This window comes from Schistosoma mansoni, chromosome 1 (genome assembly GCF_000237925.1).
Source record: "Schistosoma mansoni strain Puerto Rico chromosome 1, complete genome".
NCBI classification, from domain to species: Eukaryota; Metazoa; Platyhelminthes; class Trematoda; order Strigeidida; family Schistosomatidae; genus Schistosoma; species Schistosoma mansoni.
In genome coordinates this window covers 29,566,294-29,583,153 of record NC_031495.1, presented here as the reverse complement: position 1 = coordinate 29,583,153, position 16,860 = coordinate 29,566,294, and the positions used below count along the sequence as shown (strand labels likewise).

The following is a 16,860-nucleotide window of genomic DNA, read 5'->3' as shown; positions in this document are numbered from 1 at the left end:
ATGTTTAAATTACCAGACTACTGCTCTACTACCTTATTGTCCCCGAACATTCGGTAACTATGGATGATTACAATAGTTTTTAGTTGGTAGAATAGATCAGATAATATGCAGAAGCGATAGGAAGCAACAACATTCAAAAGCGGCATCGAGATGCTTCAAACAAACAATAACCAGTAAATTAATAAGTTTAACATTATTTACCATCTAGCAACTAATAAATACATTATTATGCATAAAAACAATATTTAATGTAAATTATATAAAGAGTTTTTATTTCGTAAATTATTGCTGCAGCTGTTCATATCTAATTTACCAGTATTTAATAGAATATCCTTATTTTAAAACATCAATGTGTTGTTATACTTTGTAATTTTATATTCTTATACAAATCCTTTATGATTTTCTTCATTACCAGATATATATGTATGCATATTTGTGTAATGGTTACTAACTTTTGTTTATAATTGATTGAGTTTAATGCACCAAATTGTTTGTAAACGAAGTTCTACATAACTCTAGAATGTAACATGGTTAATAAAATGAATTCTAAATAGTTAATATGTAATGTTTGACTTCAGTGATGATCTCTAGAGTAGTATTAGTAGTAGTAGATCGATCATCCAATACATAAGGACTGTGTAAATTTAAATTAAACAATTCTCCAATACTCTATAGTGTTTTATTACTGGTTTTTCAACTACAGATTTTCAAGTGAAAATTATCTTTAAATATATGAAGGACAAATTTTTAAGGTATCACAATATCATATGTGTAATTACTTCAAACTACAATTCTAAATATATCTTTAAAAAAATGTATGATTTAATCAAAATTATTAACACCTTGATTGATGTTTTTTTTCTAGTTCGTGATAAATGTTTACAAAAACGTTATACAACATCATTTATGTGCCATAAAACATTCCAATTTTTTCATCATTTACACTAAAGAATTAAAATGTTTCACATTTTACATAGGATACTAAAGTAAACCGAATCACTGATGAGAAAGGTCTACAACAGCTCCTGACCGCTTGTGATCTGTACGATATAAAACGGTCACAGTTACTTCAATTAGTAAAGTCAGAAAAATTAGATGAAGTTCTCCAGCAAATGTCTCCATAAAGTCTGTTGTATAAAGTAAAGCGAATTTTTAGTGTCTCCTCGGATGTTTATCGCCGACAAGATGATGGAGGTATATTCAGATGGTAATGTAGTTAGTGCTTTGTATGTAGTGACGACTACTACAGACTAAACTAACGATCTAGAATCTCTTCAGCAGCTAGTTGATCTCACCTTGAAGTTACTTGATCAATATATAATAGCATTTTAAAATCTATTTTATTCTTAAAAGTTCATTTTGTTACACCCAGCAAGAAAAAAGTTGTGATCCAAAAAGGCGTATAAATTGACTGGTTATGTAAAAATTTTCCGTAACTTGTATAAACATCCACCAAAGGTGGTCAGGCGTCACAACAATCCTTCTTTACTTAGTAAATATACATATGTACACCAAAACACTGTCAGGCAATTAAGAACTAAATACTTTCTAGAATTAATAAAGTAATGATGATATATACATACACTTCACTACTTCAATTTTGATGATCGCGAGGAACTAAACATACTACTGCAACTATTGTTCACAAGTCAAATTGATTGAATCAATATTAAAATTTACAAATCAGCAACCGATACTTGAGTGTTGAACTCTTTAATAGAGAAAGTAGATTAAAAATTAAATATAAAATAATGATCATTTAATGATAGAATGAAAAATGCTTACTACATTAAGAAAAAATTTGATTTTTAAAAATAAATAAAAATAGTGTTTTCTATGTGGTCCTACGTTGTAGCTGACTGACTGGTGTTTTTTATGCTTAGCCCTTTGTTCCTTACATAGTAGCTCATATGACTTATGTATACACTTTGTTGTTCAATTAGGAACTTTCCAATCATATATATATATAACACTGTTTTTGTGTCACACCAAGTACACCTTACTATTTATTTTCATTGTAATCGATTACCCTATTTGTTTCAATATATTTTCAATTGGATTCATTCACATGTTTTTCATAGAAATTCAATAAATACTCACTTTCTTTTTAGTATCCGTTTTCAATAAACAGGTGGATAGGACGTAGATTGATACGACAATAATTTGATTATCATCGCCTTGTTGGTTTTTTTGTGTTTCATTGATAAATTATCATAATTTTTCTTAAACATTACATCATATTAATTTTGCTAAGTCTATATGCAGTCTCAAATAGGATAAAATATTCATTATTGATTCTTGTTATCTCCGCTTCAGTTACAATATACACATTCAAATCTCTTAATTGTTGCGCAGGTAAAATGACTGTGAATGATAACAGAGCCTTAATGTTAAAAACTAAGTAATCTGTACGTTTATATATATATATATATATATATATTCAAACAAAGATATGTGGAAAATTATCTTATCTAAGTGTATAGTCCATTTACTCCAATAGAATGCTTCGTTTATGCTTCTCACCTACTGATAGCCTTGGGATATAATTTTTCTGGCTTTCTTAGCATACTCGTGGGGTCTAGCGCTTACCTCTCCCGAAGGAATTTCCTGTCATTCAGTTAAAGTGAGACTACCGGTTCCAGTGCTAACCACTATCCCAAAATATAATAAATATGTTTTAGTTCAATGAAGTGGCTTCTTATTATAAATTGCATTAATGTATCTTGGTAAGTTATTACAGCTTCATGTAATACTCCGTGAATACCACCAATTGTATTGTAGATAAAATCACACATCAGTGTTTCAAACTGTAACAAATGAAACGAGATTTCAGTATAGATGTCAATAATTAAAATTGAAGCTCCTAAGACACATGCACGAGTTGCTCTCTAAACAGTAACCTAAAATAATATACTGCTGAAATGATGAAGTTTTGTAGTTCGTTAATGTATTTGCCAATGTTCGTTTGGGGGCTAGTCAGTTTAGTTGTAAAAATTTTATGGTCAACAATTTCAGTGCCTACTTCAAATAGAGGAGTGTATTTTATAATTACTCAGCAAGTATCAAATCATTGTCTTCTGATCAACCAGTTACTGACTGATTGTTTTCATAATCGAAATGGACTCATCACTTATGGCTTAATTCTTAATATTCTGTTTTATTTCAAACAAGTTCTAATTGTTTCCAGAACGACAATTAAAGTCTTGAGGTCAGAAGACACATCAGTGGCGAATAGTTAATCTATTTTATCTTGGTGATTTTTGCCGACGGAATATTATAACGCATGCGCTAAGTTGTTATACAACTGAATATATTTTTGCATTGTATTTCATTTTATATATTCATAACTGTTCTGTAGAAACGTATTATAACATGTTTTTCGTATTGTTAATGTTCTACAATCTCAAAAGAACTTGACTTTTCTTAGAGCTTTGAATTCATCGTTTAACATTTCAATCAGTAATATTATAGGTAAACTATACAAAATTCAATTAATTCCTTATACTACTATATTCTCATGTATTATATGAGTTTGATCATTGTGATAGAATTATCTTAGCTTCTTTTCGTTTAAAATTACATAGACATTTATCAATGGTTGAACTGGAATAAAACTGTTGTGAATTAATGCATTAAAACAACTTCATTTATTTTATATTACTTAATGACAGATATTATACATTCATTTGTTTATTTAAAGCACACACACACTTTTTATTAAAGTCTATTCTGCCCCATTAATAGTATGAGAATATTTCATCGTAAAAGTTATTCCATAAATATTGTAGTGTTTATTAATAAAATTGTGGAAATAAATCAATATTAAATTCATTAAAGCATATTAGTTGTAGGAGTAAAGAATACCTAATTGTATACATCATTCACAAATAAAGTTTATGTTAGATTAGATTGTTTATCTGTTTTATTCTAATTGCACAAATCTATCATTAAACTTGTTAAATAAGAAGAAATACCACACAACAAAGGTTGTTAATAATCTTTAAAATTAAAAGATAATTATTGTTTTAAACGATTACATAATCTTGTAGATATATCCACGCTGAATTACTAAACCAATCAAAGATATTTCAAATAAGTTACCGCTGTGTTAAACAAGCCAAAAGTAACACAATCTCTGACATAAAATATAGACCCATAAAGTGATTTTTTTTCAATGTTTGCTTAATATAAGAATAATCACTTCTAATCATGAAATATATTTACTGTTCTTGTGGTTGACTGATATCTTATAAGACGTTTTCTAACTGGCAGGCATCAATAGGATAGAGCATAGCACAGATATGCGTTAGCCCAAGTTGCCATACCTCATTACTACGACGAGATGATCACAAAACTGATCAAAATAATGTAGTAGCAATGTTAATATGAAATACTAAACCTTAGTAATATGACTTGAAAAGACAGGGTGGAAATGTTTGCATGAATAGATACCGGAATTCAACATCGAAAGGGAAGATAGAGAGTGAATGCATCTGGACGATCGTGAATGATTCTCAGCCATGTCACTCAGTCTCTAACTATTGATTACAATACCCACATGGACCCAAACCAGGTGGTCTACATCTACTAACATTGCTTAGACCAACAGTTAATATTTGGTCTCACTTTTTAATTTGCCCGCCTCCAAGTTTCTTCTAACCTATATATGTTAAAGCTGACTTTCCAACAGGTGTGATTAAGAGTCTAATATGCAGTAAAAGAACTACTTAATTACTGGGTCCCATAAAATTAATCTGAATATTTATCAGCTATTCGTTTGTCAATGTTATATTGGCAGAAATTCTGAGAATCGTACTTTCCGCAATTGAGTATAAACATAGATTCACAGCGTTGATAGATGAAATAAACACTTGTTTTCAAATCTTAGCATCACTTAACACTTCATCTTCTATATGTACATAAAAATATACCACTAAATATATCTCATTCTTTGAATTAAATTCATCCAAATGAAGGATTTATGTCCATTCATCCTAATAACCTCTATTTGAAAGTCTAATTTCCAATAATCAATTATTTCGTGCAGTGTAAATGGTTAATAATTTTGTTTGTCACTGTGATCGAATCATCTGACGTCAACGTCTGTGCGAAATATACTATATCATATAGTCGGGTCTCTTATTAAAATTTCAGTCATCTTTTCTTTAATTGATGTATTTAGTACGCCACCTGATGCTGGAATTACACAAATTTTAACCCAACTTTATGAAGCTTCCAAAAGATTGCACGAAGCCTCAACCAATACGAAAGATCCAGATACATTAGTTGTCAAACTGCCTCCTAGATCGAATTCTGCTCCTGGTACTTACTCAAGAAATGATCAAAACAGTTATTTGTCGGCCAGTTTAACTGATCCTCTCTCAGCAAACCAATTTCTCGCACAGGACCAATGGCAAGGTCCTAAGCAATCTAGAATGGATAATTCATATGAAACGGAAAGAAATATTAGGATCGAAGTAAGCTCATTATGCTATTTATCACATCATTATGTATCAGACTGTTGGTATGCAGTTCTTATCAATATCTAGTTTTTGTCTTGCATTCTAAAGCAATTTCTACACATTTGTATCCGAGTATTCCAGTTTACTTTTGAAATGTTATCATATATTTCGAACCCAATTTATGTTATTATTCCTTCGTAAAGTGGTATAATGTTTATTTTCTTTGATATAATCATATTTCGTATACAATTTAACACGAGAAATATTTCAAAGTCAAAATAATTGTGATGAAACAAATTTTATCATTGAAACAATCATAATAGTTTTAAATCAGTTTTATTACACTTTAATGTCATTATAACTTGAGAAAATATCTTCCTTATTCAATTTATTCTTGCTAATTTATATAGTTTTATGACTGTACAATTGTTGGAAATGTTACTTTTGACACGCAAATTGTAACTCATCATTTTTTTCTATCTTCGAGCATGTTTATACATGTATGTGATCATTCAGTCAATGATTCATAACTTTATCTTAATCGAAGCTGCACAAATTCAACTTTCTGATCATCACTGATACTCTCAAAGGTAGTAAATATGTTTGCAATTCCTGATTTTAATGCTGTGGCACAGTTAAAATTACATTAGTTACTGGAATTAATCCAACCATCTTGGTTATATTTATTGTTTATAAAAGAGTTGGCAAAAATATGTATACACAATGAACTTACAAAAAATTCATAATTGCAAATAAAACTCACAGATTGTCATTGTGGACTGAGATTAACACGAATACTACTGAAAAGCATATCTATCATAGTGTGAAGCCAATGATCCATATATCTAACTTCAGTCAATTTATAATATAGCACAACCATTATCTAATTTCATCAATCATAGTTGTCTCGATTTCGATCTACTGATCAGTGGCAAGTTGGGAGATGAATTTCCGAAGTTTTATTAAGAAATTGTAATTAGTGACGTTCAAGATTGGAACAGATACAACCAGTGACATTGAGCAACAATTGCAGTTTATCACTAATTGATTGAAGCTGTTGAGAATTCTATGTTATACCTAAATATAATATTGAATAAAGCCATTAATAATAATAATAATGTCGACCATTCTGTTCCAAGTCAATGTTCGTAAGGTTATGGCTGATCATGGATTGAATCGTGTTTAGGGTCTTGAGTATACACTACCAAAAAGCCTCAGACCGAGAAGAAACAAGCTGTCTAGTGCACACTTCTTTAAATTCAATTTCTCTGAGCAAACCATCGAACTAGATTAAAAATTTTAACCTTGAGTATTTAAATTTTCTAATATGTAATAGAGAAAGTGACTGGTTGTTTTTACTACAAAAATAAATTATATAGTCTGTTTTATTCAGTTATCCCTATTTATAGATTTTAACAAGACAAAAACATCATATTTCATAGCCTTTTGTCTGTAACTCATTTTCTAAATATCTACACCTTAAACCAATACTCTGTTTATGACACTAATTACTCGGACTCATTTCCTTAATTTTGCAGAGTGGAAGTGGAAATCAACCGAATAGTTTACAATTTCCGGATGATTCCCTTTCCCAATCTTACGAGCAGTCATCTAGTCAATTCAATAATATGTTTCCTGACGACCCTCAAAATAAGAACGATCCTCGCATGTACAGTTCTGTTATAAATGCTGATACTAAAAGAACGGGAGTTAGTCAAGGTACAGATTCAAATAGGTACTTTAACCAAAAATCTACGCAACAATGGCCACAGAAGTCTAGTGTGTACAATAGTTGGGGTAATGTCGAGCATCAAAGAGATAAATGGAAATTTAACGGTTCTACAGACTTCAACATACCAATTTTTCAAGAACCCACAACAGAATCAGTACCTTTAACAACGGGAATGACAACAACAACTACGACGATAACGTTTTCTTCAACTACTGTTACAGCTTCCACTGCGTTACTATATAATTCCACGGGATTAATTACAACACCAAGTGCATTAGAAAAACCAAGTGATACATCATCACTGGAAGTGAAGGATATTGTTACAGAAAGTGTTACGAGACAAACACCTCTAACTGTCCGGACAGATTCAGCATTAGATAGACATCCACAAACTACAACACAACTTTACATAGATCCAAAATTGAAATCAGGCACATACACAGAATCGTTCTTACCGTCAACTGACCAATCAAGTAATATTGGATTTTTGCCAGACGACGAAGATAATACTCAAATGATCTCAAAACAAATACCTTATCAAACACCTGATTCTCAAAAGATTAATTCTTGGCATCAAACCTCTGAGGTTTCCCGTCGACGTTTTCATGAAGTGAGTTAAAAATGTTTTTGAATATTAAAGATAATACTTATACACTCTAAACTCTTTCATTCCTTACGACAGATCATGATACAGTAAAAGTGTAGTCACTATTCTTTAGTTTATAATATTTACCTGTGTGATGCATAAGATTTCGATACAACGGTTCATTCTGTTCTAGCATCCTTATCCTGGACTGTTATGAACTGTCTGTAAATTATTAATAGTTTGCATACCTCATAAGATCAGTGTTTTTAAACTTGGCGATTGACCGAGGTGAATAAGTTCATGACATCTAATATTTCAGTAATATAACAGTTAGTGATATTCTCAAGGAAATAACATGGAAACACTGATTTTTTTCATACCAGTCTCGCAGTACTGATAATATGTGATAACCTGAAGCGAAACATATATGTTCCAGCTTCCACATGACTGAGCAGTCAAGTCTTTACTTATTTATTTCAACGCATAAACATTGGTACAAGGGGGCACCAGATATATATGCGCCACACAGTTATGTGAGAGCCGCGATACTGCCCGGGTGCGCATCATTGGTTTGGAATCAGGGTTTTCCAACTCCAGTAGTTGGATTCTCTGTAACAACCGGCCCAGTTCAAGCGCCGGATATTCGCTTTCCGTCCTCTCGATTTCGTAAGCAACTCCCCCGCCATGAGAAGGCAGTGAGTAGTACTGAATGTTTGTTTTCTATTGGTCACTCTAATCTAGGATTACCAATAAACCCTGCACTTTGTAGCAAGTTTGATAATCCTAAGTTGAAACACGTTTTGTCTCTATGGTAGTGATGTATATCTTTAAAACTAGCCACGTTAAACATCTAATATGGTATTTTTTTTCTGTGTAACCACAGTCGCTAACAAAGTTTGTTAACTTTCCTTTGGATATTTTTTAAATTCTCATTAGCAGTTTGTATGGTATACAGAATACACTTCAAAACTTTATTGTATAAGGTTTATCTGTAAACAACATATCGCTTATTGAATAGTCTCTAGGCTTCATTTATTTCTGCACATTTAGTAGTCGAGGTTGATTTTTATGGAATTGATCTACGTGTAAGTGGTTCAGCTCTCCACCTGGAAAGTTGAATTCTGTGATCATACAGTAAAATACTACAGATATTGATGATGCAGTTGCCAGTGATTATGAAATTAAACACTTCAATTGGTTCAGTTTTGTTCAACATGTTTCTTGCATACAATATAGTACGAAATATAAAATTGTCTTCCTATCCTAATTAATCAGAATCTGAATAGGAAAACCTGTCTACCTAAATGTTGTGTAAAGTTTACCAGTGCAATAAAAAAGTAGTATAGATGAATAGCTAGTAATCAAAATGATCTGTTACCTCAAAATGGTGATGCTTCTCGAGGTTATAGGTTTTTTGGTTGAAAGATAGGATTAAAACAGTTACGCTACCCTGCCGTATTTTACATTGCTAAGCTTATAGTTGAAAGAAACGAATGATACTACAAATAAACCTAACCGGTCATAGATGCATCATAAATTAAACTAGTTCCCGATGATTTCACCGTTTCCTCAACATGTTTATTAGATGCCATGTCACGTGACGTGTTGCGTTGCTTTATTTCTATTTATAGGGCTCCGGTGGCAGTGGTATATCACCATCAGTCCTTACACCGCAATACCAAGGGCCCCAAACTTTATGGACACAGTCCGGCAGAAAACTGGCAAACCCCAACGCTGCAGATACACGTTACAATGAAGAATTTATTGGTCCCCAACCGGACAAAAATCAACCTTTCTATCCAACCACCCAAGAGCCAGAAAATCGAGGCGATGAAGAAGTCTGGAACGTTTCTCCCGATAAGCTAGCTTCAGGGTTCCTAGAAGGAGCTAGTGGGATGAGTCCCAACATAGAATGGAATGAGGACAAAAACGATCGTCACAGTAAGTGTCTTAAATCTGTTGTGATACATATAATTTGGAATGAACTTGGTATCTGTTAATTCTTCAAAAGAGCAAATTTCTTGTTTTGTTTGCGCGCTATTATAGGAGCAGATAATTATCATGTCCAGTTATTTATTATTTCGCCTGTAAGACCGATGACCTAATTAAAAATCATTTGGCGTCCAACGAACAACGACTGGGACGTTAACCCGTATCGGTCCTTGAGTTTGTTTTGGCCAATATCCAAGACGAAGTTATCAAACAAACCTTTTCTCCGTTGCTTAGCAGTTTGTTATGTGACTCAATTAACACAATAATATAGAGCAAGTTCTTAACCGCACATCAACATGAATAGGAAATCACAATGTGGGCAGAATTACTCCATGAGTGAAAGAGAACTGAGTAAAAATTTGTAATTATTTAACAATAATCCTGAACGAAAAATTGGGAGGATATGAGCATGAAATAATCTAAATGCCTAGTAATTATACAATAAAAATATAAACAACAATTCTTCATAAAATAGTTCCATAAGCTTTCTCATGATGTATAATTTTCCAACTTTCTCAATCTGAACCAACTTTTTTTCCATTTCAGCAGGCTCGTCACAATGGCAAGATACACCGGGAGGAAGTAGGCGTGGCAACCCTGGAATTTTGCAGAATCCAGTTCCGGAGGATACAGCCATATTGCCTCCCTCAGCTCAGCCAACACAACCACCTATACCATCGCGGGTCGACCATGTTCCAGAGGTTCTTCCACAACCACCCCTGCCACCCCCTGAAGTGTGGGTACCAGCAAAGTTAAGTCCGGGGCAGCCGGTGCCACCCATATTACTAATACGAGAATATAGTGTTGAAGGTCCCCTGTACGGAAAGGAAGACACTGTCTCACATAACTACAATTCAGCACCCCACCAACAACTAATCACGTCCATATTTTTACCTCTACTCACTATATTCATTCTTTAAACCGAACAATGACTTTCTTCTCAGTTACATTTTCTTGAAATGTACATAGGCACATTTGATAGCCTTTGCTCAAAATGTATTTACATGTATCTTGTTAGCATTTTGAAATGCCTGTATTCTCTTAATATTCATTTTTACTCCATCGATCCAAAGCTTTGCATTTATACAAGGTCACATGTTTAAAAATATATGATATCCTATACAGACCTAAACCCGCATTTACACTTACTTTAAAGGATCTAAGCATTCAACGAAGGTGACTTGGCGTAACAAAATCATTGTTTGCACTTGAAAAAAACAAAGGAAGAAGTCAGTAGTATATTACAGTGAGGTTATATTTTAACGTTTGTTAAAGGGTCTTCTGATGCAACTGCAGAAGCTTCATTTAAAGGGACCCACGGTTTATTTGAATCTAGAACACAACGGAACATCAGTGGACCACGTTCAAACCAACGTAGTGAGTTAGAGCAGTGAAACCTTATGCGGTGCACAGCAATCTGACCTTCAAAGTATGTTGCAGGTTCTTGCTCAGGTGTTGTGGACTTAGCTCGCATTTCTTCAGATGTGATTTGCGCATTCACAAAAGCTGGGCGGACGTACAGGAAAGGATTTATAATTAGATAACCCCTTTCCGGGTTGAATACGTTAGTTATTTCATCTGAATCTACACATTCTAGGCGTAAAAGTCTTAACACAGGAACAGGCCCACGTGCTTTCCAACTTATACGAGCTGGGTTTATTTGGTTGGTTTTAATACTGAAGATAACACCCAAAATAGCAGGTTGTGATTTTTCACCACTAGAGCTAAGGATATTATTTTCACCGATACAGCATACTCCAAGTTCATAACTGTGATCATTACATGTGAGCGATGAAAGTATTTCAACTAGTATAGAATGTGAGATGTTTCGTGGATCTGGAAAACCCCCGACTATGTGGACTGTGACGTTAACACTTCCTTTTGAAAAGAAGAAACGTTCAGAATTTCTGAAAAATGACCTGACGCGCAATGGAGTATCCAGATGTCCTATCGAACAACCGAGTGAACAACGCAAGACAACAATGTAACAGGATGTTGCATCATCAGAAGTTGTGTATTCTGGAATGATATTGCTTGTAGGTACATTGGTAGCCAGTAATGGTATAGTGGCCATTTCACCTTGATGAACATAAACTGAGGAAAGACAATCCTCAACGTTGATTGACTGACTTTTTTTGAAATCATCCGCGATACTCTTAACAAATGAACTTGTAGAGAACCATTGAGCGAATACGTATATCGACGACTTCTCGCAATTATATCTCTTCCCATCAAAATTAAGCACCATTCACTCTTCAGGCAACCTAAAACTAATGTTGAATAGAACATGAGTAATAATCTAAAGCGATAAAACCATAGAATTATGAGTTGTAAGTAATTTTGTTGTATATCAACAGTGTACAAACTAGTGGGCAAAAGGTTAAGATTATGAAAATAAGGCCATTTCTCAAAGAATACGCGAGAAATTTATACACCATGTACATCATCAATAATAAACCCTGTTATTTACATCTGAAAGTATTGAGTATGTAAAAGCTTTATACAAAATAAATTGAGTAGATCATAATATACAGATCGACTTGATCAGGACCACCCATTTAATTGAATATGGTTTATTTTAGCAGCCACCTGATTCGATTTTTGCAAAATAATACGGTCTTTCGAATCGTCACTTTGCAGCAACCATGTTCGCCATTCACTCAGTAAAACATATAAACATGATCTTCTGAATCTCAAAGCTTCTGACATCAACATCGAAACCACAGCTTCTCTTTGTCCAATTGAACCAGTGAGTTCATTCATGCGGTCAAATAATAGTACTGCATCTACTAAATGAAAAAGATTACCGGTTAGATGATGTAACGAAAGAACTAAAAGTCCTTGTACATACAGACTTACCTGTATAAGGCTGTCGGACCAAATGAATTAATTCGAACATAATTTTCTTGTTTAATTTAAAACTTTCCAGTGACGACGTATTTCTAGTATCAAAAGAACTTGGTTTTTTTATAACTGCTTGGTTAGCAAATCTTGAGTGGTTAATTAAGGAAGGGGAGTCGTCAGTATACATGGGAGACGAAATTGCGTTTGGTGTTTCTTCACTGAAGTTATTATCCAAAGATCTACGCGATGAGACCGGTGAAGATTTCGGCGAGAAAAAACGCCAATTCAGGTGATTAATGTACGGAGGCAAGGGACCTGAAAGAAGTTGAGTGGTTAAATTCTATCTTACCTTTGACTCTTGCTTGAGGATTTTTGGTGTTTTGTGCAGACTTTTTTCGCCCGAAATTGAGCGAAACTGTATTCGGATTGCAAGAATTAACCTGCAACGAATCCATCTCATCAACGAAACCTTCATCCGCGACGAAGGATGTAGATTTCCGTCGAAAAGGGTTTCCGAATGTATCCGACCGCTCAGGAGTTGGATTTATCTCCCTCAAAGGTGTTTCGACCTCCCGGGAATTTCTGTAATTAACATAATCACCCATTAAGGCGACTGGTTGTTGATGAATCAAGTCAACTGCTCGGATGTTAGATGAACCATTAAGGAGATTATCAAGTTCATGCCTCATTTTTCCCAAAACTACGCGCAAATTGGTTCGAGATATATTACAAGGTCGGAGAGAATTTGAATGAAGACGCTTGGGTTTGATATACATCGATTTAAATTCACGTAAAGGCCACAAAGGCAAAGGCAATAAAGCTGAGGGTAACTGAAAAATAACTAAGGTATTTACTTACAGTAACAGTTGAGTTTGAGGGGCTGTCAGTTTGTGTCATACGTACGAAGTTATCGTATTCAACTTTAGCTGAATGTCGAAGTTTTTGCAAAGAATGTTTCAGTTGATAAGGTAATGCACGATCAATAGCTTCGGGCTTGATCATCCCGGCAAACCCTATTCGTTCAAACGACTTCGCTAAGGGCTTAGAAAATGAATGAAATCACAAAAATAGTACCATGAAGTAATATTTTGGTATAGTTCCTAGATAGTTCACAAACTGATGACCCCAAGCTTCCGTCATACGCTTATGATCACATATATCACCTTAAAATTTTATAACATATGTTGTGACTTACCAAGTAACTGAAGAAATACAGGATAATTGTAAGGAAGTATGTGTAGATGTACTGACTGTAGATCATTTGATGCTTTTAAATAACCAAACGGTGCATTCTGACTCTTTTTGATACCATAGCTGAAACAACGCCACACCATGTTGTGCTCCGATGAATTTAGAAACTCTTTCGTAAGATGTGACGGAGTCAACTCGTAACGGTCGACGGGGAAATACTCGGGCAATTCAGGTTCCGCCACAGGAACTTTAGATACAAGGACTTCAGGATGTGCACTTCTAGGTGGCTTCAATGGAAATATAAAAATACTCTCGACATACCAACTGTGATGCTAGCATCTCATCATCAGGCCAAAATTGTTCTGGAATAGGCCAAGACGATGATCTTCCCATTAACTTAACTGACATCAACTGCTTTACAAATTTCTCTTGACAAACCGTATCAACGCAATCAGTAGACCTTCGTAATTTTAAAACCACGCCAGGTTGACATTTTGTAACAAGAGAGTCGAGACATTGGTGGAGTTCCCGACCGTCGTAAACATCAAAACTTTCACCGCCAGTTTCTTCCGCAAGTATTTTAAGCGGTGAGTTTGTTTCTGATCTTATGGAGTTACCACCATGAATATTACTGACAAATGCTGGAAAACGAAGTACCAGAGAATACATGCGGTAATCCCAACGAAAAGTCTCTTTTGTCAAAACATTTCCAAGAACAGCAGATTCTATGGAAGTTGTAGATGCATCCTGTTTAGCATAATTAAGGAATTATGTCAAACTTACGTTGAAAACTTGACCATCGAAACTGCATGACCCTATGCTACAAGTAATACATATTATCACAGAGGGTTCAATACATGATGGATAAATTCCCTTAAGAAATATCAACTGATAAATGCTAAATACCATCCCATAATTTTCCAGTCCGAGTTGCAATCTATTTACGTTTAACATTCGGAATGTTCTTTGAATGCCAGTTGACAAGTCTATTAGACCATCTGGTTTTATATTATTTAAGGCAGAATGAAGTAACTGAAGATCAACGTTCTGTTTCCAACCGGTAAGCTACAACAATTAAGAAGATTATGGTGACATACTTTGACATAACTTATATCAGAATTGAGCGTAAGCACAAAATAACGATCTACTCTTGATTTGCTCATCCTTATCTACCAGTTAGTGTAATAAAGATAATTCCACAAACAAACTTTGAAGAAAATCTCTACCGCAGACTTTGCAACGTCTAGTAACGTAGTACCTTGAAAAGTGCGCTGGTTCATTGCTGCGCTGTTGTCAAGCAGAAAAACAATAACTGTCATAGCTAGCGCTCAAGGTCATACGAACGAACCAGCCAATCACGACGACCTGACCGCAACGCACACAATAAAGCGTACCGTTCCTAATGCTACAATTGCCTGACACTACGTTATATATTATATCAAGCTGACAATATTGAATCCTGATTGGTCAAAATTTAAAGCAGAGGCTCATATGGCGACACTTGATAAATACGCTGTTTTTTAGTAAAAGGCCTGATTTTTCCTAAATTATGGAGTTTAATAGCAATAGGTAATATGCAGAAACAATATATCTTGCCAACAATACAAGTTTTAAGTTCTAATTGAAGCAATAATTTCTTCGCTTACTGCTTTTACTCTATATGAGCCTCCAATCAATCACATCTCTTGATATGGCCTCTATGACGGAATATGTTCATTCTTTACTAAAAAGCACAAATTTATTCATGGTCTTTTCCTAGTCACAGGCTCCACACTATCGAATATATGTTTTGGAAAGATGAAGTGTAGTAATTTATATTCTACTGTCGTGATTTTGATTCAAATACCTTTACAGTAAGTTGATCTTACCATTATTTGGCAACATTAGGGAAACTTATCACTTTATTTTATTTGTTTGAATAGCTGCCATGGTAATATCATTATTTTTAGACTTATAAATTGATAGCTCTCAGCTTAATGGAAGTTTTTTTGAATTATTTATGGGCTGCAGAATTCGAGTATCAATGTTCATATTGTTATAAGTTTCAAAGGTAACAATTTCTTACTTCTAAACATGTCTGTTTTTGAAATAAAAGGAATCTCATCACATTTCTTTTTTGCATATAAGTATCAGTGAAGATTATATCTCTATTATGATGTATTGGTAAGTTCTTTTCATTCCTTTAATCATACCTTAGATATTAAATTAATATGACCATGACTTTAGGCAAGCACTTATCTCTGAAAGAATCTTAGAGTAGCCTTGTGATTAAGAATTAAAATACCGTTAACCATACGTAGCTACTTATAAGTAGTAGGAATGCTATTTGGTAAATCAATAACCTGAAATTTCCAGTGATTAATTTTCATTGCTTATCTACAACCGTCCGTTTTTGGTAAGCATCTTTTGATTTTAATTGTACATTGTACAGACTTCGTTATTTGATATACGAAGCTGACCTACGATAAGGGAATGATTAAAAGAATTCTATATGTCTATAAAAAGCCTGAGTTTATCTCAAGACAGGGATGCTTAATCTATACGTGCGTTTTTCAAAGTTTGAGCGGACACCTCCATAGAAAATGAACTTTAGGCATGTGGAGAGCTTTAAATTCAAATTCACTTTATCTGAATTAAACAACCAGTACGTAAATCTTACTATGAATAATGGATTTTGAATTATTTTATCAATCGATTTTATCTGTGATAGTCCTTAAAATGTTTATAAGCTTTATAAGGTACATATGTCTCCATATAAATCATATCACTTATCTGAAAAATTAAAGCTAAATAAACGAAAAGTGTTTTTGTGAATGAAAGTAATTAATCATTAATTTAAATATCATAAGTGTTTGAATTATATGCGTATTTTTCTTTCCCCATATTCTGGCCAAGTTCTTAATCATCCACTACACTAATTTTCCAATATAAGCAATCACAAAAAAATTTTCACCTATTTTAAAATGAATATCCTCTGGGTTCGAATCTCGCGAGGTGGTATCGTGGATACGCACTGCTGAAGAGTCCCACAATGGGACGAAACGGCCGTCCAG

At 33.8% G+C, this 16,860-nt stretch overlaps 3 protein-coding genes across 5 annotated transcripts in view; 1 reads left to right on the top strand and 2 right to left on the bottom strand.

The window, feature by feature from the left end:
- Smp_158320.1 (putative glypican) overlaps positions 1 to 10,901 on the top strand; it is a gene marked incomplete at both ends in the record, with an annotated part of 30,743 nt that extends 19,842 nt beyond the window's left edge. The window contains 4 exons of one of the 2 annotated variants that reach the window (XM_018793977.1): positions 5,183 to 5,477; positions 7,001 to 7,804; positions 9,412 to 9,721; positions 10,322 to 10,901. In XM_018793977.1, coding sequence (XP_018648436.1) covers positions 5,183 to 5,477; positions 7,001 to 7,804; positions 9,412 to 9,721; positions 10,322 to 10,692 — 1,780 coding nt within the window. Of the gene's footprint in view, positions 1 to 5,182; positions 5,478 to 7,000; positions 7,805 to 9,411; positions 9,722 to 10,318 lie in introns of both variants that reach the window. The other variant, XM_018793978.1, reaches the window with a different exon arrangement.
- A 111-nt stretch (positions 10,902 to 11,012) lies between these two features.
- Positions 11,013 to 12,047, bottom strand: Smp_066830 (putative protein N-terminal asparagine amidohydrolase). Its single transcript, XM_018793975.1, has one exon. It carries the CDS (start codon positions 12,018 to 12,020, stop codon positions 11,025 to 11,027), a length of 996 nt encoding a protein of 331 aa, XP_018648434.1. The 5' UTR covers positions 12,021 to 12,047; the 3' UTR covers positions 11,013 to 11,024.
- Positions 12,048 to 12,095: 48 nt separating this feature from the next.
- On the bottom strand, positions 12,096 to 15,208 carry Smp_066820.1 (putative dice1/dead/h box polypeptide; the record flags this gene model as incomplete). 2 transcript variants are annotated; one of them, XM_018793974.1, is made up of 10 exons in its annotated part: positions 12,096 to 12,558; positions 12,632 to 12,931; positions 12,966 to 13,436; positions 13,471 to 13,657; positions 13,691 to 13,779; positions 13,812 to 14,094; positions 14,129 to 14,554; positions 14,591 to 14,872; positions 14,905 to 14,976; positions 15,016 to 15,208. In XM_018793974.1, 10 exons carry the CDS (start codon positions 15,124 to 15,126, stop codon positions 12,317 to 12,319), a joined length of 2,463 nt encoding a protein of 820 aa, XP_018648432.1. The 2 variants fall into 2 exon arrangements, with proteins under 2 accessions (XP_018648432.1, XP_018648433.1); XM_018793973.1 differs by having other exon boundaries at positions 12,317 to 12,561; positions 15,016 to 15,126.
- Between the last annotated feature and the right edge of the window lie 1,652 nt (positions 15,209 to 16,860).